A 19452-nucleotide genomic window follows, 5' to 3' on the forward strand; every position below is an offset into this window, starting at 1 on the left:
TTCAGATCTTTTTACCAAGTACCTCCCCCATTCGATCTCATTTCTTTATTTTTGAAATAGGGGTGATCATTTCTCCCACATAAGGACTTTGCTTCTTTCATCCAACTTATTTTTTGAGGCCCTTATATGTGTCAAGCGCTGTGCTGGGAAAGTTTGTAGAGCACCCCTGTCCTACGTGGTAAGGCCCCAGCGAATGGTAATTGTCCTTACAGAGGCAGGCAGAGTTGGGGGCAGGAATGCAGCCCCCCTTTCCAGCTATGTGCCTGTGGGCAAGTTACTTCCCTGTGGGAGCTTCAGTTTCCCCCACTTAAAATGGGGATGAGGACGCTGGGGTTGTTGACAGAATGAGACGCGTTATTCTGTGGAATGTGCCTGAAACATGCCTGATACATAGTAAACCCTCCGTAAGTGTTCACTGTCAACGTTAGGACCCCTGACCACCTCCTAGGTTTCTTCATTTAAATGTAATGGATGACAAAGCATTTTATGACACTCAGTATCTGTGTAAAGGTTCATTGTTACTGAAGGCAGATGGTGGCGGATCACGCAAAACTAAATCTACTATTTATTGGGCTGGGGGCCACTAGTCATAGCCGGCCGTGATAGCGTGCTTCTTTGTAGGTGCCAAGCACTATTCTAGACCCATTTACATACATTAAGTCATTTAATCCTCGTACCAACCGGATGGGCAGAATACAGTCTTGCTCCTCATTGTACAAATGGAGAACTGAGGTTAGCGCAGAGAGGTTAAGAAACTTGCCAGGGTAATCACTGCAGAAGCGGTGGTGCCAGGATTCAAGTGTGGCTGAGAGTCCTTGCCTTCAACCACTCTAGACCACCCCTCGTAGTGGAATTCTATTAGAGATGCTATATGTGCATTATCTTATGCAGTTCTCAAAATAACCCCATGTGGTAGGTACTCTTTAACATATAATGTCATCTGCATTTTTTTTTTTTTTTTTACCACCGAGGAACCTGATGCTCAGAAGGGTTAAGTACGTTGCCCGGAATCATATGGCCGGTAAACGGCAGAGCCAGGATTCAAGCCCTGGCCCTTCAGCATAACCTGTACTTTCCCAGAGAGGACCCTGGGAGGCTGGGGTCTACTTCTAGCCCTGCCACTAAGTCATAATGTGACCTTGGGATCTCTGAGACCCAGATTAAGAACCCCTGAGTTTTAGATAGTCTCTATATAGACCCTTCTATCGTTAATTCTGATTCTAGGCTTCTGTTTTTTCCCTTCTGTTTATAGCTTGACGCCCAGCCCCCGCCAGTCCCCCATGGCCCCATGGAGCCGAGAGGCGGTGCTCAGTCTGTACCGGGCCCTGCTGCGCCAGGGTCGAGAGCTTCGCTACACTGATCGAGACTTCTATCTTGCCTACATCCGCCGTGAGTTCCGGAAAAACCAGAAGCTAGAGGATCCTGAGGCCCGGGAGAGGCAGCTGGAAAAGGGCCTGGTCTTCCTCCACAGCAAATTGGGGGGGATTATTTAGGATCCCCTCCTTTCCCCTCTCCTCCTAATTCCAAGGGAAAGAGTTCAAAGGTGTCTTCGTAGACACTCCTGCTCTTTCCCATCCCTACCTCACAGATGCAGTAAGCAGTCTCAGGTAGGTAGACACTTAATCCTATAGGTTTCTTTCTTTCTTTTTCTTTTTTCTTTTTGATGCAGGGGACCAGGAGAGGGGACAGTTTCTTTTCAGTGACCATAGTCTTTCAGTCATTAGAAATCAATGGAGGAATTAGAGACATTAATAGAAGTAGGTTTCCTTATTGAGAAAAAATAGGCCTCGCGTTTCAAGGCCCGCCAGAATAAAATTATTATCACCATTTTATTTCCTGGAACATTTTACTTCTGAAAATGTTACAGAAGATACTGGTTGAAAGTATTAGAGCTCAGTTCCAGGCCGGCTCGCTCTCAGTGGATTCTGTTACCTTATGGGTCAGATCACATTCCCCAGACATGACTATATTCTGTTACAACACGGCCTACAAAGCAAGCATAGTGTGTGTGGACTTCAAGGGACCGTGTCTGGGTTCAGATCCCGGCTCTGGTGCTAATAGCTGTGGGACTTAGGGCAAATCACTAGACTTTTCCGAGCTCCCATCTCATTTATAATGGAGAGAACAGTACCTACTTTGTGCAGTCATTTTGAGGATCCAGTGAGACTGCGCACACACAGCGCTTGGAATGGTGCTTAGCAGGTGGTAGGTTAGCTCTGTTTCCTCCTGATACCAGTGTTACCAAGAAGTCCCTCTATAACCTAGTGATGATATTTAGTTCGGCAACTTTTCCAGAGGGCCTTCTATGGCCCTGGCATGTTCCGGCAGGCTCTGGGATAAAGGTGAACGATACGGTTCATCGAGGGACTCGGTCTGATGTGGAGATGAACGGAAAGTAATTCCAGGGGGAGCAACTCTGTGCCGGAGGGTCACATAAAGAGCTTGGAGATGGGGACGAGGACGTGATTCTGCCTGAGGAGGGAGGTGGTGGGGGGGGGGGGGTCATAGGTGGCTATAGAAAAGGGCCGTTTGAGGTCCGCCTCAAATGAGAAATAGAAGCTTGCCATGCAGACGGCCAAGAACGGGCAAATACGGCGGTGGGAACGGTAGTCTGGGAACTTGAGTCTGCCGTGGCGGGCACGGCCCGCCTGTGAGGCGAGTGGTGGGAGTTGAGGCCGGGCCGAGTCTGCAAGGAGACTGACCGCCCCGGCGAAGAGATTGCGACATCCGATAGGAGGGGGACGGTCACAGCTCTGGAAAGCAGGGGAATGGCACAGAAGAGGGATCGTGGCGGTGGCCGTGTGGAGAACAAGCTGCTGACGACAGAGCGGAGGCAGCAAGTCCGGCCGGACGACCCTGAGCGACTGGGGTGGTGGGGCAGCTGCGCTTCCGTAGTGTGCGCGGCAGCGGGGCTCGGTGGCCAGTTGGCTGAGGCTGGAGGCGGAGAGAGAAAAACGAAGGATAACTGGGGTATAAGGCTTGCCGGCTGGGCGAGGGTGCTGTTTTCCACAGAGGGGGAAAGTGGCCGGGGGGAGCGGGGAGCCTTATGTAACGGCTTTCGGTTCTCCTCGGCCACTTAGGTTGACTGCAGACTCGCCTTCGGCAGGGGAGGCCCAGGGGAGGGTTGATGCCCGCGGGAGCCTGCCTGCGCCGGGAAGGGTAGCGGATCCGAAGGAGAAATCGTTACTGAGTCTCTGTCCGTCTGTTTTCCCTGTGAGTTGGGTTACAGATGGCCTTCACCACCTCCTCGAAAAACCAGAAATCCGCCCCCCCCCCATAGGGTTAACGGCTCATTTGTGCCACAGATACGATCTATGTGTCGAACAGCGCTGGCCCTGGGGACTCGGCAGTGAATGTGCCAAAATGCCTCCAAGAAGGTTAAGGTCTTCTGGCTCATAAGATGTGAACGAGGCGGAGTGGCAGGCCTTAGGACTCCTCCGCACTGCTCTCCGGCAGACGAGCTCTGGGTTCGGATCCTGGCCGCGCAGCTTACCGACACGATAACCTTGGGCCAGTGACTTAACCTCTGCCTCCGCTTCTTCATCTGTACGTTGGAGGTAACACCGCGACCCCATGGTGGCGGCGTAAGGATTCGGGAATTAACACGTGTAACGTGCCCGGCACGTGACTCAGCGCGTGTCAGTTGGCCTCGTGTGCGCTCGAGCCAGACATGTTGAAGTCCTGTGGCTTTCTCAAGTAAGAGAAGTTGAAATTTTCACGGTTTTTGTGCGGTCTGCCTCCGAAGCTGCAGGGCCACCGTTACGCCTCATCCCCGCTCCATCGGGGCAATGAGTATGTCCGTTCCCGTTTTTGTACCTGGGGCGACAGGTTAAATAACTGGCCCGGAAATGTCACCGGCGCTGAGACCTTCCATCCCCAGCCCTGCCTGCCATGTCAGTGCTCCTCCTCCTTCTTTGTCCTCTTCTTTTTAAAAAACGTTTTCATTAGTTTTTAGTGTAGAGCTCAGTAGCAGTAAGAATATTCACACCGTTGGGGCACTCGCGGGGCTCAGTTGGTTAAGCATCTGACTCTTGATCTCAGCTCCGGTCACGGTCTCGCGGTTCCTGGGATCAGGCCTCACGTTGGGCTCCGTGCCGACTGTGTGGAGCCTGCTTGGGACTGTCTCTCCCTTCTCTCTGCCCCTTCCCTGCTCATGGGCACGTGCTCGCTCTCTCTCAAAATAAATAAACAAACTTTAAAAAAAAAAAAAAGAATATTCACATTGTTGCATAACAGATCTCCAAAATGTTTTCATCTTGAAAAACTGAAACTCTAAACCCAGTAACCAACAATTCTCTTCCTTGATGGCACTGAGGAGCCAGGCTCCCCCACCCTCCACCCCCCTCCCCCTTCCCCGTCATGCCAGGTGGATTCTCGTGTCCTAATAGGCAGGCTAAGCCACAGAACCTGAGTAGACAGTGTACGGTAGATAAGCAGTCTCGACTGAAACAAGTTAGGTTTTAGAACAAGAGCTTTTATCTCGCTGTTGAAGCTCATGGACATACTCTCTTCTCCCTGGTCACCGGTGGCATCACCTGGTCCACAGATGGGGGGAGCACACGGCACTAGACAAGGGAGAGCCTTCTCACAAGCTGCCAACTTAATGGTCTGGGTCTGAAGTGTGGAAGAGCATCAGTGTGAGCTTTAGAGGCCATTTCTTAGCTCTATCTCAGAAGGTAGAATGTAACTGAGGACAGTCTGGGTTGCTGCCTGCCTTCTGGAAGGTGACCTTTTGTCCTGTGAGTGGAAATCGTAAAAGCCTTCACGATAGCTCGTACTTGTGGAGTACTCTTCCATTTTATAAAGCGTTCACATTCAGTATTGTTGTAGATGTTTTTTTCCTCACTGCAACCTTCTGAGTCAGGCCACGCGGGGGTAGTTATCCCCTTTTCGTAGCTGGGGTGGTTAAGTAACTTAGGGAGGTCACTCAGCTAATAAGTCAGGGCTCAAAGGCAAGTACTCGTCCTCAGAGTTTCCGGCTTGAGAACTCAGGCTCTTTTCTGTTATGCCACATCACTGCTTCGTTCTTACCAGTCATCAGATGGGCCCTGGGTTAAATGGCCCAGGGAGGCTCCTTCTGGCTTTCACTTGGGTGGAGGACATCCCCTTCTGGTCCTGCTGCCTCACGTTCAAGGAGGTGCCTGCATCCAGTGTTTCTATTATAAACATATCAGTAAAGGTTCTTGTGTTTAAAAGAAAGAAAATGGGTGTGTGGGTGGCTCAGTCAGTTAAGCGTCCAACTCTTGATCTGGGCTCAAGTCTTGATCTTCCAGTTTGTGGGATTGAGCCCCACGTCGGGCTCTGCACTGATAGCGCGGAGTCTGCTTGGGATTCTGTGTCTCCTCTCTCTGCCCCTTTCTTGCTCTTTCTCAAAAACTAACTAAATAAAAAGAAAACACTGGTCATTGTTACGTGTGGGGAACACATATGTGTAAAGTTCTACTCTGTCCTGATTGAGTTACTCTGCTTTGGCCAAGTTTGATCGGTGCCGTCTCTGTCTCAGTGGCCACTGGAGGGACGATGAGTAGTGTTCTTCCCTGACCCCACCTGTAATGTATAGTTGAACTCTTCCCCTTGGCCTTGCTTGCTCTGTGCAAGTGGGAACGTATTTCACTTGGCCAAGTAGTCTCCCATTACGTCCCTAAGCCCGAAGCTTCTGTTGACCGGAAAAGGTAGAGAAAAGTGCCACCAAAGTTGTGAACTCTGGTTAGGGAAAAATATTTTTGGACTTGACAATGACTCTTAGTTAACTCAGTTGCTGGAAGTAGTAGAGTCAGAAACGTTTTCCCTCCCGTTCCCTTCCCTTCCCTTCCCTTCCCTTCCCTTCCCTTGGCCGGGGAGGTTAGAGGCAAGGGCCAGGAGAGGTGAAGCCAGCAATACCTAGTTGTAGCGGTATTAGAAAGAAGGTTACTGGGGAGTCTGGGTGGCTCAGTCGGTTAGGCGTCTGACTTTGGCTTAGGTCATGATCTTGCGGTTCATGGGTTCGAGCCCCGTGTCAAGCTCTGTGCTGACAGCTCGGAGCCTGGAGCCTGCTTCCGATTCTGTGTCTCCCTTGTTCTCTGCCCTTTCCCCATTCATGCTCTGTCTCTGTCTCAAAACTAAACATTTAAAAAAAAAAAAAAAGAGAGAGAGAGAGAGAGAAAGGAAGGAAGAAAGGAAGGAAGGAAGAAAGAAAGAGAAAGAAAAAGAAAGAAAGAGAAAGAAAGAAAGAAAGAAAGAAAGAAAAAGAAAGAAAGAAAGAAAGAAAGAAAGAAAGAAAGAAAGAAAAAGAAAGTAAGTAAGTTACTTACACTGGAAGATGCACCCAGGGATCCTGTCTCTGTCTCCTCCCATCCTGGGCATGTTGGGACCCCGAGTGGTGCACAGCTGGCTTTCCCTGTGTAATTCCTGGGGTGCTGGACGTGGGAGGTAGGAGAGCAGCAGTGGTAAGAGCAGCGCTCAGATCTGCACCGCTTTGCCATCCTTCCTCTGTGTCGGACCCACGGTTCTCATGGGCTTATGTGGGGACGCAGGGAACTTCAGTCAGGATGACTTCATTGTTGCCGGGGAGCAAGTGTGTGCTCCCCTTGCCAGAGCTCTGTACGAGAGGCCGCCTCTTTGGTCTTGAGCCCACGAGCTCCTTTTTAGTTCATTTTTCAAGTGCATTTGGGTAGATGGGTGTGTGTGTGTGTGTGTGTGTGTGTGTGTGTGTGTGTGTGTGTGTGTTTTCCCAGTTAACAGCCAAGCCTACAGCGTCCTTGGGGTTGACACTCAGTGTCACCGTGCCAGCCTCACCTGAACTCCTGGTGCCTCCCCGCCACCCGAACACTTTCCCCAAGAAGCAAAGCATTTGTCAAGTGGGAGTGTCCACAGAGTTATTTTTCCCTTTGGACCTTTCTCATGTGTGGACTTGAGGTTATGTCTCCGTGTGCAGTAGTCTGGTCCATGTTATTATTATTTTTTTAACGGTTTATTTTTTTTTGCAGAAAGTAGAGTGGGAACGTTTGGTGTGGGTAAAGGGTAAACACGATGGTAGGAAAAGCAGCCTATTAGGAGCTGGAATCCTGAGTTGTGGAGGTGACTCTGCCACTCCCTGTCTCTGGGACCTCTGGCAGGTCACCTCCCTATGTGTGAAGTGACGCCATGGGACTGGATGAGCATCTGCTAACCTAGTCTATTAGGTTAGACCTTCTCAGGTCTCACCTTACAGGAAGTGGTAGCCAAAGGATCAAAACAATCTACGCTACCGTGGTGGGAAGGGAGAGGGAGAGGGTTGAAGTGCATGGTAGCGTAATATAATATAATATAATATAATATAATATAATATAACATAACATAAGAAGGGATTGATGGACACTGAGCTAAGGCTGTCTCTTTCTACAACCTCAGTAGGTTGATGGAGAGATTTTGTTCACAATGAGCGCGATCCATTCTTCCCCCCCCCCCTTGCATATGCAGATATGTCATGGGGCGTGGTGTCTCTCCCTTGACCCTAGAGCGTGCAGGCTAGAGGCAGGAGGATTTGGGTTGCTGGAATTCATAGAATGCCCTGTCCCTACTGCGCGTGGCCTGATGGGGGAGGGAGGAGGGGTGGCTCTTGAGTCCCAGGTGGTGATGGCTGTGTTCTGACTTCGTCCTCAGGTGAGAGATGGCAGGCTCTGGTGAGCGCAAAGGCAAGAAGGATGACAATGGCATCGGCACGGCCATTGATTTTGTGCTCTCCAATGCCCGGCTGGTGCTGGGGGTGGGCGGAGCAGCCATGCTGGGCATCGCCACGCTGGCAGTTAAGCGGGTAAGTGGGCGCAGCCAGGGCCGGGGGTGGGGGGGGCGGACGAGGCTGCCTCTGTCAAGTGGAGCTGACCTTGAACGAGCCTCGGATACTGCTAATGGGGGCATAACCCGGAAATCTGACATTGTTAGATGAGCCCATAGGAGAACTCAGCAAGTCTACTTCTAGGACTCCGCCCTGAAGAAATCGGTGGCAATACAAATAAGTCTATCCCAGTGAGTAAACCACTACAGATAACCAAGATGCCCTTCCTTAACTCCCCGATTTGAAATGGCAACACTCCCACCACATACACACTTCCTATTTCCCTTTTCTACTTTATTTTCCTTAACATCTATCTCTGACTGCGTATGTCACATTTAACTTGTTTATTACATATTGCCTGTATCCTTCCACCGCACTGCAGACTCATGCGGGCAGGGATTGGGTCTCTGTGTTTTACTGCTTGACTCTGTGCACCTAGAACCACGCCTGGCATGTAGGAGCCACTCGGTAAATATCCGTTAAATAAATGAATCCGTGTTCAACGTTATGGTACGTTCGTAAGGTACAATGCTGAATAGTCAGAAAAGGTACATGATGTTGACCACTGGGTTCGTTTTCAGTGACAGTGGGGAGATGATAAAAAGGATGAGTGAAAAAAATCCAGTGTCGCAAGTGTACGTACAGTAGGATCCTAAGTATATACATACATATTTCCCAGCAAGAGCCAGACCAAAATATTAACAGTCGTGTCTGTGTTGTGTCCTTACGGTAGATCTGTTTCTTGTTTGCATCATTTAGTATTTCCCGAGATTTTCTGCATGGAGCACAGTGTTCCATAATCTAGAATAAAACTAAAGTTATTGAAAAATAGTAGTCAGACCCCCTAGGGCAGAGCTGCTGAGAAGAAGGGAAACGGAGGCAGGAAGCTTCCTATGCCTCGGCCTCCGCTATTTCAGATGTACGATAGGGCGATCAGTGCCCCTACCAGCCCCACCCGCCTGAGCCATTCAGGGAAGAGGAGCTGGGAAGAACCGAACTGGATGGGCTCGCCCGGACTGCTGAATAAAGAAATGAAGACAGGCCTGAGCCGGTCCCTGCAGACCCTTCCCACAGACTCCTCAGCCTTTGACGCAGGTGAGGACAAGGCCCCCGCCCCTCCGGGGCCTCTCTGTGTGTGCTCAGTACCGCCCCCGCTTTCAGCAGACCTTTCTTGAGCGCCCGCGTGCCAGGCACCGCGCTCGCACTTTTGTGCCAGGCCCTCCTTTCCGGGGCCGAGGCAGCTGTGGACCGAGCGAGCGCGGGAAGAGCTCACGTGCCTCTCTCTCTTGCCTTGGCAGATACATTCTGCCCGCCCCGGCCCAAGCCATTGGCCAGGAAGGGCCAGGTAGACTTGAAGAAGTCACGGCTCCGCATGTCCCTGCAGGAGAAACTTCTTACTTACTACCGGAACCGGGCGGCCATCCCTGCTGGCGAGCAGGCTCGGGCCAAGCAAGCTGCCGTGGACATATGTGCCGAGCTCCGGAGCTTCCTGCGGGCCAAGTTGCCGGACATGCCGCTCCGGGACATGTACCTGAGTGGCAGCCTCTATGACGACCTGCAGGTACCAAGGTGGTTCTCACGAAGGGTAGGGTCGGGTGCGGACCAGGATGCTTCTCTGGGGGCGCCTGGGGGGCTCGGTCAGCTGAGCGTCGGACTTCGGCTCAAGTCACGATCTCACAGTTCGTGAATTCGAGCCCCGAGTCGGGCTCTGTGCTGACAGCGCGGAGCCTGCTTTGGATCCTCTGTCTCCCGCACCCCCCCCCGCTTATGTGCGCACGAGCGCTCTTCACGCTCTTCACGCTCTCTCAAAAAAAAGTAGTAAAACATTTAAAACAAAAAAAGCCGTTTCTCAAGAGTGCTCTTGGTACAGGAGATCGGTGTCCCAGGCGTGCCAGAAAGACCGAAGTCTTAGGTCTTACTGTTTCTGAAGTTTACCTGCTGCCGTAGCCCTTGTTGTGTCTTCCTTAACCCTTTCTGTTTTTTCTTTTTTTTTTTTTTTTTTTTTCTTTTTTCTTTTTCTTATTCTGACAGACCGGGGTTCAAATCCTTGCTCTGAACGAATTCATTTCCTTTATTGATGGGAGAATACAAGATGGTGGGACCTGTGTTTGGGGAAAGTTCTCTCTTGAGCAGATTAAATCCCTCAAAACCTTTTTAACTGTGCTCCAACAGGTGGTGACAGCTGACCACATCCAACTCATCGTGCCCCTGGTGCTGGAGCAGAACCTGTGGTCGTGTATCCCTGGTGAGGACACCATCATGAACGTCCCCGGCTTCTGCCTGGTTCGCCGTGAGAACCCAGAGTATTTTCCTCGTGGTAGCAGCTACTGGGACCGCTGCGTAGTAGGGGGCTACCTTTCCCCCAAGACGGTGGCAGACACATTTGAGAAGGTAGTGGCTGGCTCCATCAACTGGCCAGCCATAGGGTCCCTCTTGGACTACGTGATCCGACCAGCACCACCCCCAGAAGCCCTGACTTTGGAAGTGCAGTATGAGCGCAACAAGCATCTCGTCATTGACTTCCTGCCGTCGGTGACCCTCGGCGACACCGTCTTGGTAGCCAGACCACACCGGCTGGCCCAGTACGACAACCTATGGCGGCTGAGCCTGCGGCCCGCAGAGACGGCTCGCCTGCGGGCTCTGGACCAGGCCGACTCGGGCTGCCGATCTCTGTGCCTCAAGATCCTCAAGGCCATATGCAAGTCCACTCCGGCTCTGGGCCACCTCACTGCCAGCCAGCTCACCAACGTCATCCTCCACTTGGCCCAGGAGGAGGCTGACTGGTCTCCGGATATGTTGGCCGACCGATTCTTGCAGGCCTTGAGGGGACTCATCAGCTACCTAGAGGCCGGAGTCCTGCCCAGTGCCCTGAACCCCAAGGTGAACTTGTTTGCAGAGCTCACTCCTGAAGAAATAGATGAATTGGGATATACTCTCTATTGCTCCTTGTCTGAGCCGGAGGTGCTGCTGCACACGTAGGGCAGGTGAAGGCCAAAGTGGACGTCAGGCGGTCAGACCCTGGCTTCTCCGTTAGAAACACGTGGCTGCACAGCTGGTGCCTCACAGGGTCCCTAGGTGCCTCCTATCTTGCTGGTCATCGCCCCGGTCACTTCATGCTGATTAGAATGCCATCTCTTTGCCTCCTCTTTTCTCACCCAGCCCTTTCTGTTTTTGTTACCAAACACTGTGCACCTACTCCTCCCCGCCCCCTTGCTCCAGGCTGACTTTTCTGGAATGAATTGAGAAGGTGAAGCACTGGCCTGACCTGAGCTGCTGTTGTGCAATTTGGCCCAGGTTTTCTGCTCCTGTCTGCCCTTTGGCCTGTTTTCTTTCCAGTGTCTCCTCTGTCTGTTCCTCTTGTTCACGCCTTCTGTTTTGCTTTTCTCCCTGGAGCATATCTGCCCCGTCAAGATGTTGCCTTTGAGTTGAATGTCACCGAAGAGTTCTGATTGGCACGTTTCCGAGCTGAGCTCTGCAGAGTGAGCGCTCAGACATTATTTAGAATTTCTGGGGTTAAAACCAGGAGAAGAGCTGGCTCTTGACCCAGGTCCCTGGAGAAGCAGCCCGTGCCCCCCACGTCCTGACCACCTCAGATTCCTAAGTGCTGAGAAGGTCCCTCCTGGGAACACGGTTACTGACCCACGCAGGAGTGAGGCTCAAGATAAACTGGTTGCAAAGTTGCCTGGAGATTGTGTTTTTTAGTGGCCATCTGTGAGGGTGCCGCGGGGGAGCTGGAGGTGGTGAGGAGGGCCTGGGGAGGGTGCGTGTGCCTGGTGTCTAGACCTCCCCTTTGGCTGGTCTGGATCAGCTGCCAGAGCGGAGTGGCAGGAGGACAGGAGGAGGACGAGGGAGGGAAGGGGCTGCCTGCCGGGGCACCGCCCCCCCTGCACAAGTGCTGTTGTTCAGCCCCTTCCTTGCTTCTTGCCAATTAGGACGAAGCCTTTGAGGACACAGCCTTGGGGGAGGTTGACAGGTGTCTGAAGGCTAACTGGAAAATCCAGTCACCAGTCGAGGCTTGGTGACGGAGTTTCTCCCCCATCAGGCCCGCCTCTCTAGGATGCTGCCTCAGAGCAGGAACCGGCCCAAAGCCAGCCCTTCCTTCCCCAGCTTCTGCCACAGGAACGTGAGAGCCGTGCGTGCCGAGCCCCCTAGGCACCGTCGAAGGGCGAGCAGACTTGCGCTGACCTCTTCCCCGTCCTGTCTCAGCCCACTCCTGGGGAGACTGGTGCTACCTAGGGAGAGAGTTCGTGTATAAAACACGGAGGGGCGGGAGGGGTCGGTGCAGCTTGCTCCGCCCCCTCTTATTTCCAGCTGCTAAAACTGCGCTGTGTGTATTGCAAAGTATCCTGAGGGTGGGGAGGAGTATTTAATATACGACGTCTGTGCGTCTTGTGTCGTGCTTTTGTCCTGTCCGTGGCAAGAAGCCAGTAATAATTGTTTCTGATCTGCCCATCCAGTATTTCGTTATCCCATCAAGTTTTATTATTTTTTCTATTCTTCCTACCTCTCCATCGGTGAGATTCTGGTGAAGCTCTCCACAGCTGTCTCGTTCTTTCCCAATGACAGCAGCATGAAATGACTCTAAAATAGCATTGAACCCTCAGCTACCTTTGAATTTAGGGTAGACGATCCTGCCCCCTTTTTGTCATGGTTTAGGAGGGTAAACTAGGGTTAACCTCGACTCCATTGGGAAAAATTTCCTGCTCCTCTCTATGTATGCAGAGGTTCCTTAAAGTGGCTCAGCTCTTTCATTTGTATGAAGCTCCTGAGAGAGAATGAAACATAAAAAGCCCGGAACCCTGAGAGAGATTCTCCACGCTGGCTGTTCATCAGAGTCAAATTAGGGCTTAAAGGAAATCTCTGTGCCTGAGTGCTGCCCTCGGTGACTGGCCTGGAGGGGATGGGGTGGAGCCTGACCTTGGTGGTTCCGGAGCACGGAGCTCACTTCTCGGATCCATTAGAGGGAAAGGAGAAGGGAGGCTGCAAAAGAGTGGGTTAGTCTTCATTGAGGTAAAGCAGTCGGTTTTCCCAATGTATTACAGAGTCTAGTTTTCTCAAGCTGGCATCTCTGACCAAATTGCATGTAAAGCATTGGAAGGAGAGCTGGAAAGAAACAAAAGATTTTAAAGACTTAAGCCCAGATTATCAAAGCCAAGTGTAACTGCCATTTGGTTTTATCTCTTTTCTTAAAGAGCAACACAAGGGCATCTCTGTCTCTTAACTGTGTTTCACAAAACCAAAAACCGTGGCTTTCCCATTTCACAAGCAAGAACCACCTGGAAGTCCTCAGAACAAGAAGCAGTGGAGATTCTTGGCCCTGGTCCTAGTGGGTTTGGTGACTGAGACTGGGCAAGCCGTGTAAAACATGGAAGATTGTCCAGTGTGTTGAGGTTCTTGGATGGAAGAGGACAACATCCTGCACCCCCTCCCGATTGTTTTAATCTTTGGGGAAGGACGTCGTGCCTTTCCCCACCACTCTCCTGCCTATGTACCCAGTAACTCCCACCTTTGCCTGAAGTCATGGCACCAGCTCCTACTTCTCTGGAAATTTTTTTGCACCATTTATGTTAGCAAACCACAGAGTTAGCCTAATGCTTAAAAATATACTCATTGTCTCGAAAGCATAATCCATTCCAAAGTATATTTTGATTTTTTCCCTGGTGCCCCTTCCTGAAAAATGAGTTCAGGATAACAGTATTTTTATGATATGCTTTGTCGTGACTGTTTTCCCCCTTCAAATAAATGATCAAAGTTAACGTTTGGAAAAGCTGTGTCGAGGCCTACGGTCTTTCCTCCTGGGTCTCGGCCCCTGCTGGTCTCCCTGTTCACATCCCAGATTAGCTGATTTTGCTCCCTTGTACTCCAACTTGAGAACTCCCATGGTTTTGACAAGGAATTAGCTTCATGATCACAATTTCCTGGAGAGGCCCCAGCGGGGGTTCTGTAAGGGAAAACCTGCATTGTGTTGGAGTCCTCTGCCGTAGCCTGTCTTCCTTGAGGCTGTGACCTTGCCTGGAAACTTGTGTTCACAGGGTTTCTTAGTACTCTGCTCTTCCTGCTAAAGGTCCAGGCCAAAGACAATGGTAAGGGACACTTAAGACTCGATCTGTTAGGCTGTGGGCCTTTTAGACACTGCTGGTTCTCAGTGGCCAAAATACTAGGTGAGTTTTTTGTTTTGTTTTGTTTTTTTATGTTTATTTTTGAGAGAGCAGAAGCAGGGACAGAGGATCTGAAGTGGGCTCAGCGCTGACAGCGGAGAGCCCCATGCGGGGCTTGAACTCATGGGCTGTGAGATCACGACCTGAGCTGAAGTCACACACTTAACCAACTGAGCCACCCGGGTGCCCCCCCCCACCCCAGATGTGGGTTCCGAGGTGGAGTCCAGCGTGTTTACCTTTTCGTTCAGATCACCTTGTAGTCTTTAAATTCTTGGTCCCTGAGGCCAAGTCCACAACTTGCCTTCCAGTCACTTGCCTGCCCTTCAGTAGCAGTTGATACATTCAGCGGTAGATTTGGAATCAGTCACTGGTCTTTCTGTCCCACCTTGGCTAGGCCCACATAGAAGTAGCTTCGCCCTGAGACCTGGGGAATTGCTATCTTTTATTCTCCTTGAGGGAGGAAGTAAAGCTGGGGAAAATGATGTCCTTCCACAGCATGGAAAGAAAAAATAAAAATCTCCTTTCCCACAGCTTTGACTTGTGTGTGGTATGAAACATTTTCCTACAGGAGTGGTACTGGTTCTCCATTCTCAGCTAGAACCTTGGAAGTGCTTGATCTGGGTCTCCATGATAGAATGGATGGGACAGGTTGCCCCTGGAGCCATTCATCAATGACCTCTGCGGTGTCAAAACTGGGGCAACATTACTTTAATTCTCAACCTTCTGCCTAGTCATCTGTAAGGAGGCACTGACAGGTCTTCTGATACATGCCCCATGGGTTCTTCGGTACACCTTGGAAGACTTGTGTAATGGTTCAGGGATACTTAAGTGCCTTTGCACGTAAGACTAGACTTTGTATCTTGACATTTGTGATTTCTCCAAAGCAATACAAAAACCATACTTTGCAATATGCTTTACATGTACCAGTTGTTGGTTTCATCAACTCAATAAATACTAGTAGTCCTCCGAGGAAGCAGGATGATGAAAGGAAAATGGGGAGTGGGGATTGGGAGGTCAGGATCAGAAGACCTGAGTTCTAATAATAGTAATAACCATTTATTGAGCATTTATCAGCACTTTGCTCAATGCTTTCCATATATAATCTTCATTCTAAGCATAAGGATACTCATCATTAGCCTCATTTCACAGATGAGGAAACTGGCTCAGCAAGGAAAACTTGCGTAACCAAAACGTCTCAGCCACTAAATGGAAGAGCCAGGATCCTTTTGGAGTTGCCTCTAAAATCTGTCTTCTAAGCCCTACCCCATACTGCCTCCACGGAAAGCTGTGCGGCTTTGGGCCACACACCTCATCGCATTAGTTCGGTTTGCTGTTGTAAAGAAATCGTTGGGCTAGACTGAATCAAAGCAATGAACGGACAAGGACAGCGCTCCCCACATTTTTTGACCTCACAGCCTTGCTACAGATAATTCTATGGCCCACCGAAATGGAGGTAGAAACTTAAGGTTTCTGCCCCCACAGGGCCTGACTGGGGAAGGGGACTGGAGGATGCTGAAGAGCTTTCTTGGCACTCTTCGCAGCTCCCGGATAGAGAGCAAACTGCAAGCCCTACCCTGGACCGCTGCTTCCAAACACACGAACCCTCCTGCCCCCCGCAAGTGGGCGTGGGTTTTCAAGCTTCTCTCATTAGCGGCATTAGGGGGACTTGCTGAGAAGTGGTTAGGTTACACCGGGCAGTCGCAGAATTGGGCGTTAACTGACAGTGACAGATACCAGTTTAATAAAATCTCTTGGGGCAAATGCATCTGCATAAACCAAAAGAAGTTCCCTTGTGATGGACTGAATACTTTTAATAGAATAGCAAACATTTTAGCAGGTTGGGTACGTAAAAATACCTTAAACTGGGCTATAGATTATGCATCTTCCCGCCTGGACTTGAGAGTTGACAGTAAGGATGCAGAGTTGGCCCTTTATGGTAGGTGGGCATGAAGCATTTGAGGTCCCGACTGAGGTCCTGTCTCCCTTTCAGCTACTTAAGGCCTTGCATATGGTGGAAATGCACACGAAATGCCACTTCCTTTCCCCTAATTTCATGTAGGGCCTGAAACTGGATGCTAATTCGGAGATTCACTGAGTGGGGCAGGAAGGGGCCACACGGGTTCCGGCCTGTCATGACCATTGAACGCTCTAGATCGGGGAAGGAGGCGGCGCAACCACGGGCCGCTAAGTGTGCGCAGAGTTGCGGAAGCCACTGCAGCGGGGAAATTAACCGAGACTGGCCCACCAAGAACAGACTGCAGCAGCGGGAACCTCACTCATCACTCCACCCCTTCCCGCTCGGACCTGGGCTCTCTCAGCGAGAAGCCCTCCCACCTCGGGCTCAGAGCCAATAGAAAGTCGAGATATATATGACTCACCATGTCTAACCAATCAGCTCGACGCTCGCTCTCCGCCAACATCTCGCGCGACAACCAAGCGGCCTCGAACCTCACAATAAAAACCTTCCTTGGGCAGAAAGACTTCTCTCCCCGCCCCCGAAGCTAACACCGGAAACGAGGTGTGTCTGAAGAATCCCTCCGCGCTCTCCGGCTCCAGAGAGGAAAGTGACTCTTTGATCTTAGTTGCCGTGTAAAGTAGTGCGCCCTTTTCCTTTCTTGAGACTCTAAAAATAATTCACATTCTTTTCACAGCTACCTTCTGGACATAAAAGTCGTAGGTTGGAGATAGTAGGGGCGTCGGAGGGGCGAAAATGAGTGGGTAGGAGGCGTGGGTCACGTGACCGGGGCGGAAGGATATGTCCTGTGATGCGTCCTCATAGAGGCAAAGTCTATAAAGGACCCACGGCCGGCGGGCCGCGGCCATTTCTCTCCCTCCCGCCTATAAATGTAGAGCTCCTGTGCGAGTGCGCGTTCTCCCTCCTCCGCTCCCCCAGGGTCCGCAGCCGCCATGGCGTATTAGAGGCAGCAGTGCCTGCGGCAGCATTGGCCTTTGCAGCGGCGGCAGCAGCACCAGGCTCTGCAGCGGCACCCCCCAGCGGCTTAAGCCATGGCGTAAGTATCGGGGCCGGGCCGCTCTGGCCATGCTCCGCGGGTCGGCGAGGGCATTCGGCTCGCTTGGGCGCGGCCTGCGGCCGGCGGCGTCCCAGAGGGGGAAGCGGTTTTACGAGCGCCCGAGACGCGTGACCCCTGTTTGGGTGTCAGCGAGACGCCGACGCTTCTGGGTTGGGGGAGCGCGCCCCGTCCCCGAGGATAGAAGTCCTCGACGACCCTGGCCTCCGATTCAGGGGCGCGTCCCCGTCCGGCTCCCAGCAAAACGTGGCAGGAGCCAAGATGGCGGCGGGGCAGGGCGGTGGCGCGGTGTGAGTCGTGGGCGGGGCCGGCGGCCCAGGCCGTATTTGGACTTGAGGATGGCGCGCCTTCCTCTGGCGGCCGGTGGAGGGACGGCCCAGCCCTGAGGGCGTCCATCTTGTGCGCCTTGACCGGGCGGCGAGGAAGGTGGACGTGATGGCTCTGAGGCCACGTGTTCCCGATTCTCTGCTGCCGAGTGGAATTCTAGTTTGGCCAGTCTCCCTCCAGGATGGAAAGATGAAGTTCTGGGACCGGCTGGTCTCTAGTGGGCCTTGGTTTCTGGTTTCTTTTCAGGCTTTTCAAGGCATCCAGCAGCAGCGTTGCTGTAACCGACAAAGACCTCTTCGAATCAAGCACATTCCTCGATTCCAGTAAAGTCCCGCGACATGGCCGAGATGATGAGCTTCCTGAGCAGCGAGGTGTTGGGGGGGGACTTGATGTCCCCCTTCGACCAGTCGGGTTTGGGGGCTGAAGTAAGCCTAGGTCTCTTAGACGATTACCTGGAGGTGGCCAAGCACTTCAAACCTCATGGGTTCTCCAGCGACAAGGCTAAGGCGGGCTCCTCCGAATGGCTGGCTGCGGATGGGTTGGTCAGTGCCTCAGACAACGGCAAGGGTGAGTAGGAGTCCTTTGCCTGCCGGTGGGATCTGAGCGTCGGGCTTGCTGCCTTGTGTGTCTGACTCCTTTTCAATCTTTTGCAGAGGATGCCTTCTCCGGGACAGATTGGATGGTGGAGAAAATGGATCTGAAGGAGTTTGATTTTGATTCTCTGTTCAATATAGATGACCTGGAAACCATGCCAGATGAGCTTTTGGCCACTTTGGATGACACATGTGATCTCTTTGATCCCCTAGTCCAGGAGACGAATAAGGAGCCCCCCCAGACCATGAACCCAATTGGCCATCTCCCAGAAAGTTTACCCAAAACAGACCAGGTTGCCCCTTATACCTTCCTGCAACCTCTTTCTCTCTCCCCAGGGGCCCTTTCCTCCTCTCCAGATCATTCCTTTAGTTTAGAGCTAGGCAGTGAGGTGGATATCTCTGAAGGAGATAGAAAGCCAGACTCTACTGCTTACATTCTCATGATCCCACAGTGCATAAAGGAGGAGGATGCCCCGTCAGATAATGATAGTGGCATCTGTATGAGTCCTGAGTCCTATCTGGGGTCCCCCCAGCATAGCCCCTCGACTTCAAGGGGCTCTCCAAGTAAGAGCCAGCTGTCTCCATGTAACCTCTGTGGTTCTGCCCGCCCCAAACCCTACGATCCCCCTGGAGAGAAAACGGCAGCAAAAGTAAAGGTGGAGAAGTTGGATAAGAAGCTGAAAAAAATGGAGCAGAACAAGACAGCAGCCACTAGGTACCGCCAGAAGAAGAGGGCGGAGCAAGAGGCCCTTACTGGCGAGTGTAAAGAGCTAGAAAAGAAGAATGAGGCTCTGAAAGAGAGGGCAGACTCTTTGGCCAAGGAGATACAATATCTGAAAGATTTGATAGAAGAGGTCCGAAAGGCCAGGGAGAAGAAAAGGGTCCCCTAGTTGGGGTTGTCCGCGGAGTATGTGCTTGTACATAGGCTTGTGCTGCAGCTGTGTGTTGTAATAAATTATTTTGTAGTGAAAGTACTTCTGTGAGTTGTGCTTGCTTTCTGATCTCTGGTAAGGCAGCCTTACCAACCTTGGCCTGACGGTTGTGATCACCCCGGAGGGAGGGATTGGTTCAACCTCGTTGGACTTAGGGCCCCCTGCGGTAGGCTGCTGGGTGTTTTTCTCGAGTGGGGTTCAGGCCAAAGAGCTTTACCCTGAGGGAGCTGGTGGCCAGGGGAGGTACAGCCTGGCTTCTGCCTCTTGCAGCATTGTAGGCTGTCCTTTAGTGCCCAGATAAGGCCTGCCTGAGTCAAAGTTTCTCTTCTAACTTACATTTCTGTAGAGGCCTCTTCCCAGAACTCAGAGAAATGGGTCTTTGGTTTTTGCTGGGAGTTGAGGACCGACCTGTAGCTTGAAGTTCTGGTCAGAGCTGGGCTCTAAGGCTGGCAGATGTCAGGACAGTACCAGGAAGCCACACTACTGCAACTTGGATTTCTCAAGTCTGAGAAGTCATCCTTTGTCTGGAGTCCATCCTGGTCAGTCCCCTCATCTTGTGTGTCTCGTGGGTCTAGCTCTCCAGGGAGGGAGCCTTGGTTTTTTATCTCAATGGCAGTGTTT

At 51.7% G+C, this 19452-nt stretch overlaps 3 protein-coding genes across 6 annotated transcripts; all 3 read left to right on the top strand.

Annotated features, from left to right (window-relative positions):
• Positions 1-1279: 1279 nt before the first annotated feature.
• Positions 1280-13559, top strand: MIEF1 (mitochondrial elongation factor 1). Of its 4 annotated transcripts, none has more exons than XM_078449432.2 (5): positions 1280-1389; positions 7621-7771; positions 8710-8887; positions 9091-9353; positions 9965-13559. In XM_078449432.2, the coding sequence occupies exons 2-5, from the start codon at positions 7628-7630 to the stop codon at positions 10769-10771; spliced, it is 1392 nt and encodes a 463-aa protein (XP_078305558.2). In that variant the 5' UTR covers positions 1280-1389; positions 7621-7627; the 3' UTR covers positions 10772-13559. The 4 variants fall into 4 exon arrangements, with proteins under 4 accessions (XP_078305558.2, XP_060512275.2, XP_078305559.2 ...); XM_060656292.3 differs by lacking the exon at positions 1280-1389 and adding an exon at positions 1495-1607; XM_078449433.2 differs by lacking the exon at positions 1280-1389 and adding an exon at positions 3436-3546.
• On the top strand, positions 1281-1493 carry MIURF (mitochondrial elongation factor 1 upstream open reading frame). Its single transcript, XM_060656297.1, has one exon. The coding sequence runs from the start codon at positions 1281-1283 to the stop codon at positions 1491-1493; it is 213 nt and encodes a 70-aa protein (XP_060512280.1).
• A 3193-nt stretch (positions 13560-16752) lies between the features above and the next one.
• ATF4 (activating transcription factor 4) lies at positions 16753-18873 on the top strand. The gene is made up of 3 exons (XM_060656293.3): positions 16753-16961; positions 17553-17873; positions 17960-18873. Exons 2-3 carry the CDS (start codon positions 17645-17647, stop codon positions 18787-18789), a joined length of 1059 nt encoding a protein of 352 aa, XP_060512276.3. The 5' UTR covers positions 16753-16961; positions 17553-17644; the 3' UTR covers positions 18790-18873.
• The last annotated feature ends 579 nt before the right edge of the window (positions 18874-19452 follow it).

The sequence above is a fragment of the Panthera onca genome, chromosome B4 (genome assembly GCF_046562875.1).
Source record: "Panthera onca isolate mPanOnc1 chromosome B4, mPanOnc1 haplotype 2, whole genome shotgun sequence".
NCBI classification, from domain to species: domain Eukaryota; kingdom Metazoa; phylum Chordata; class Mammalia; order Carnivora; family Felidae; genus Panthera; species Panthera onca.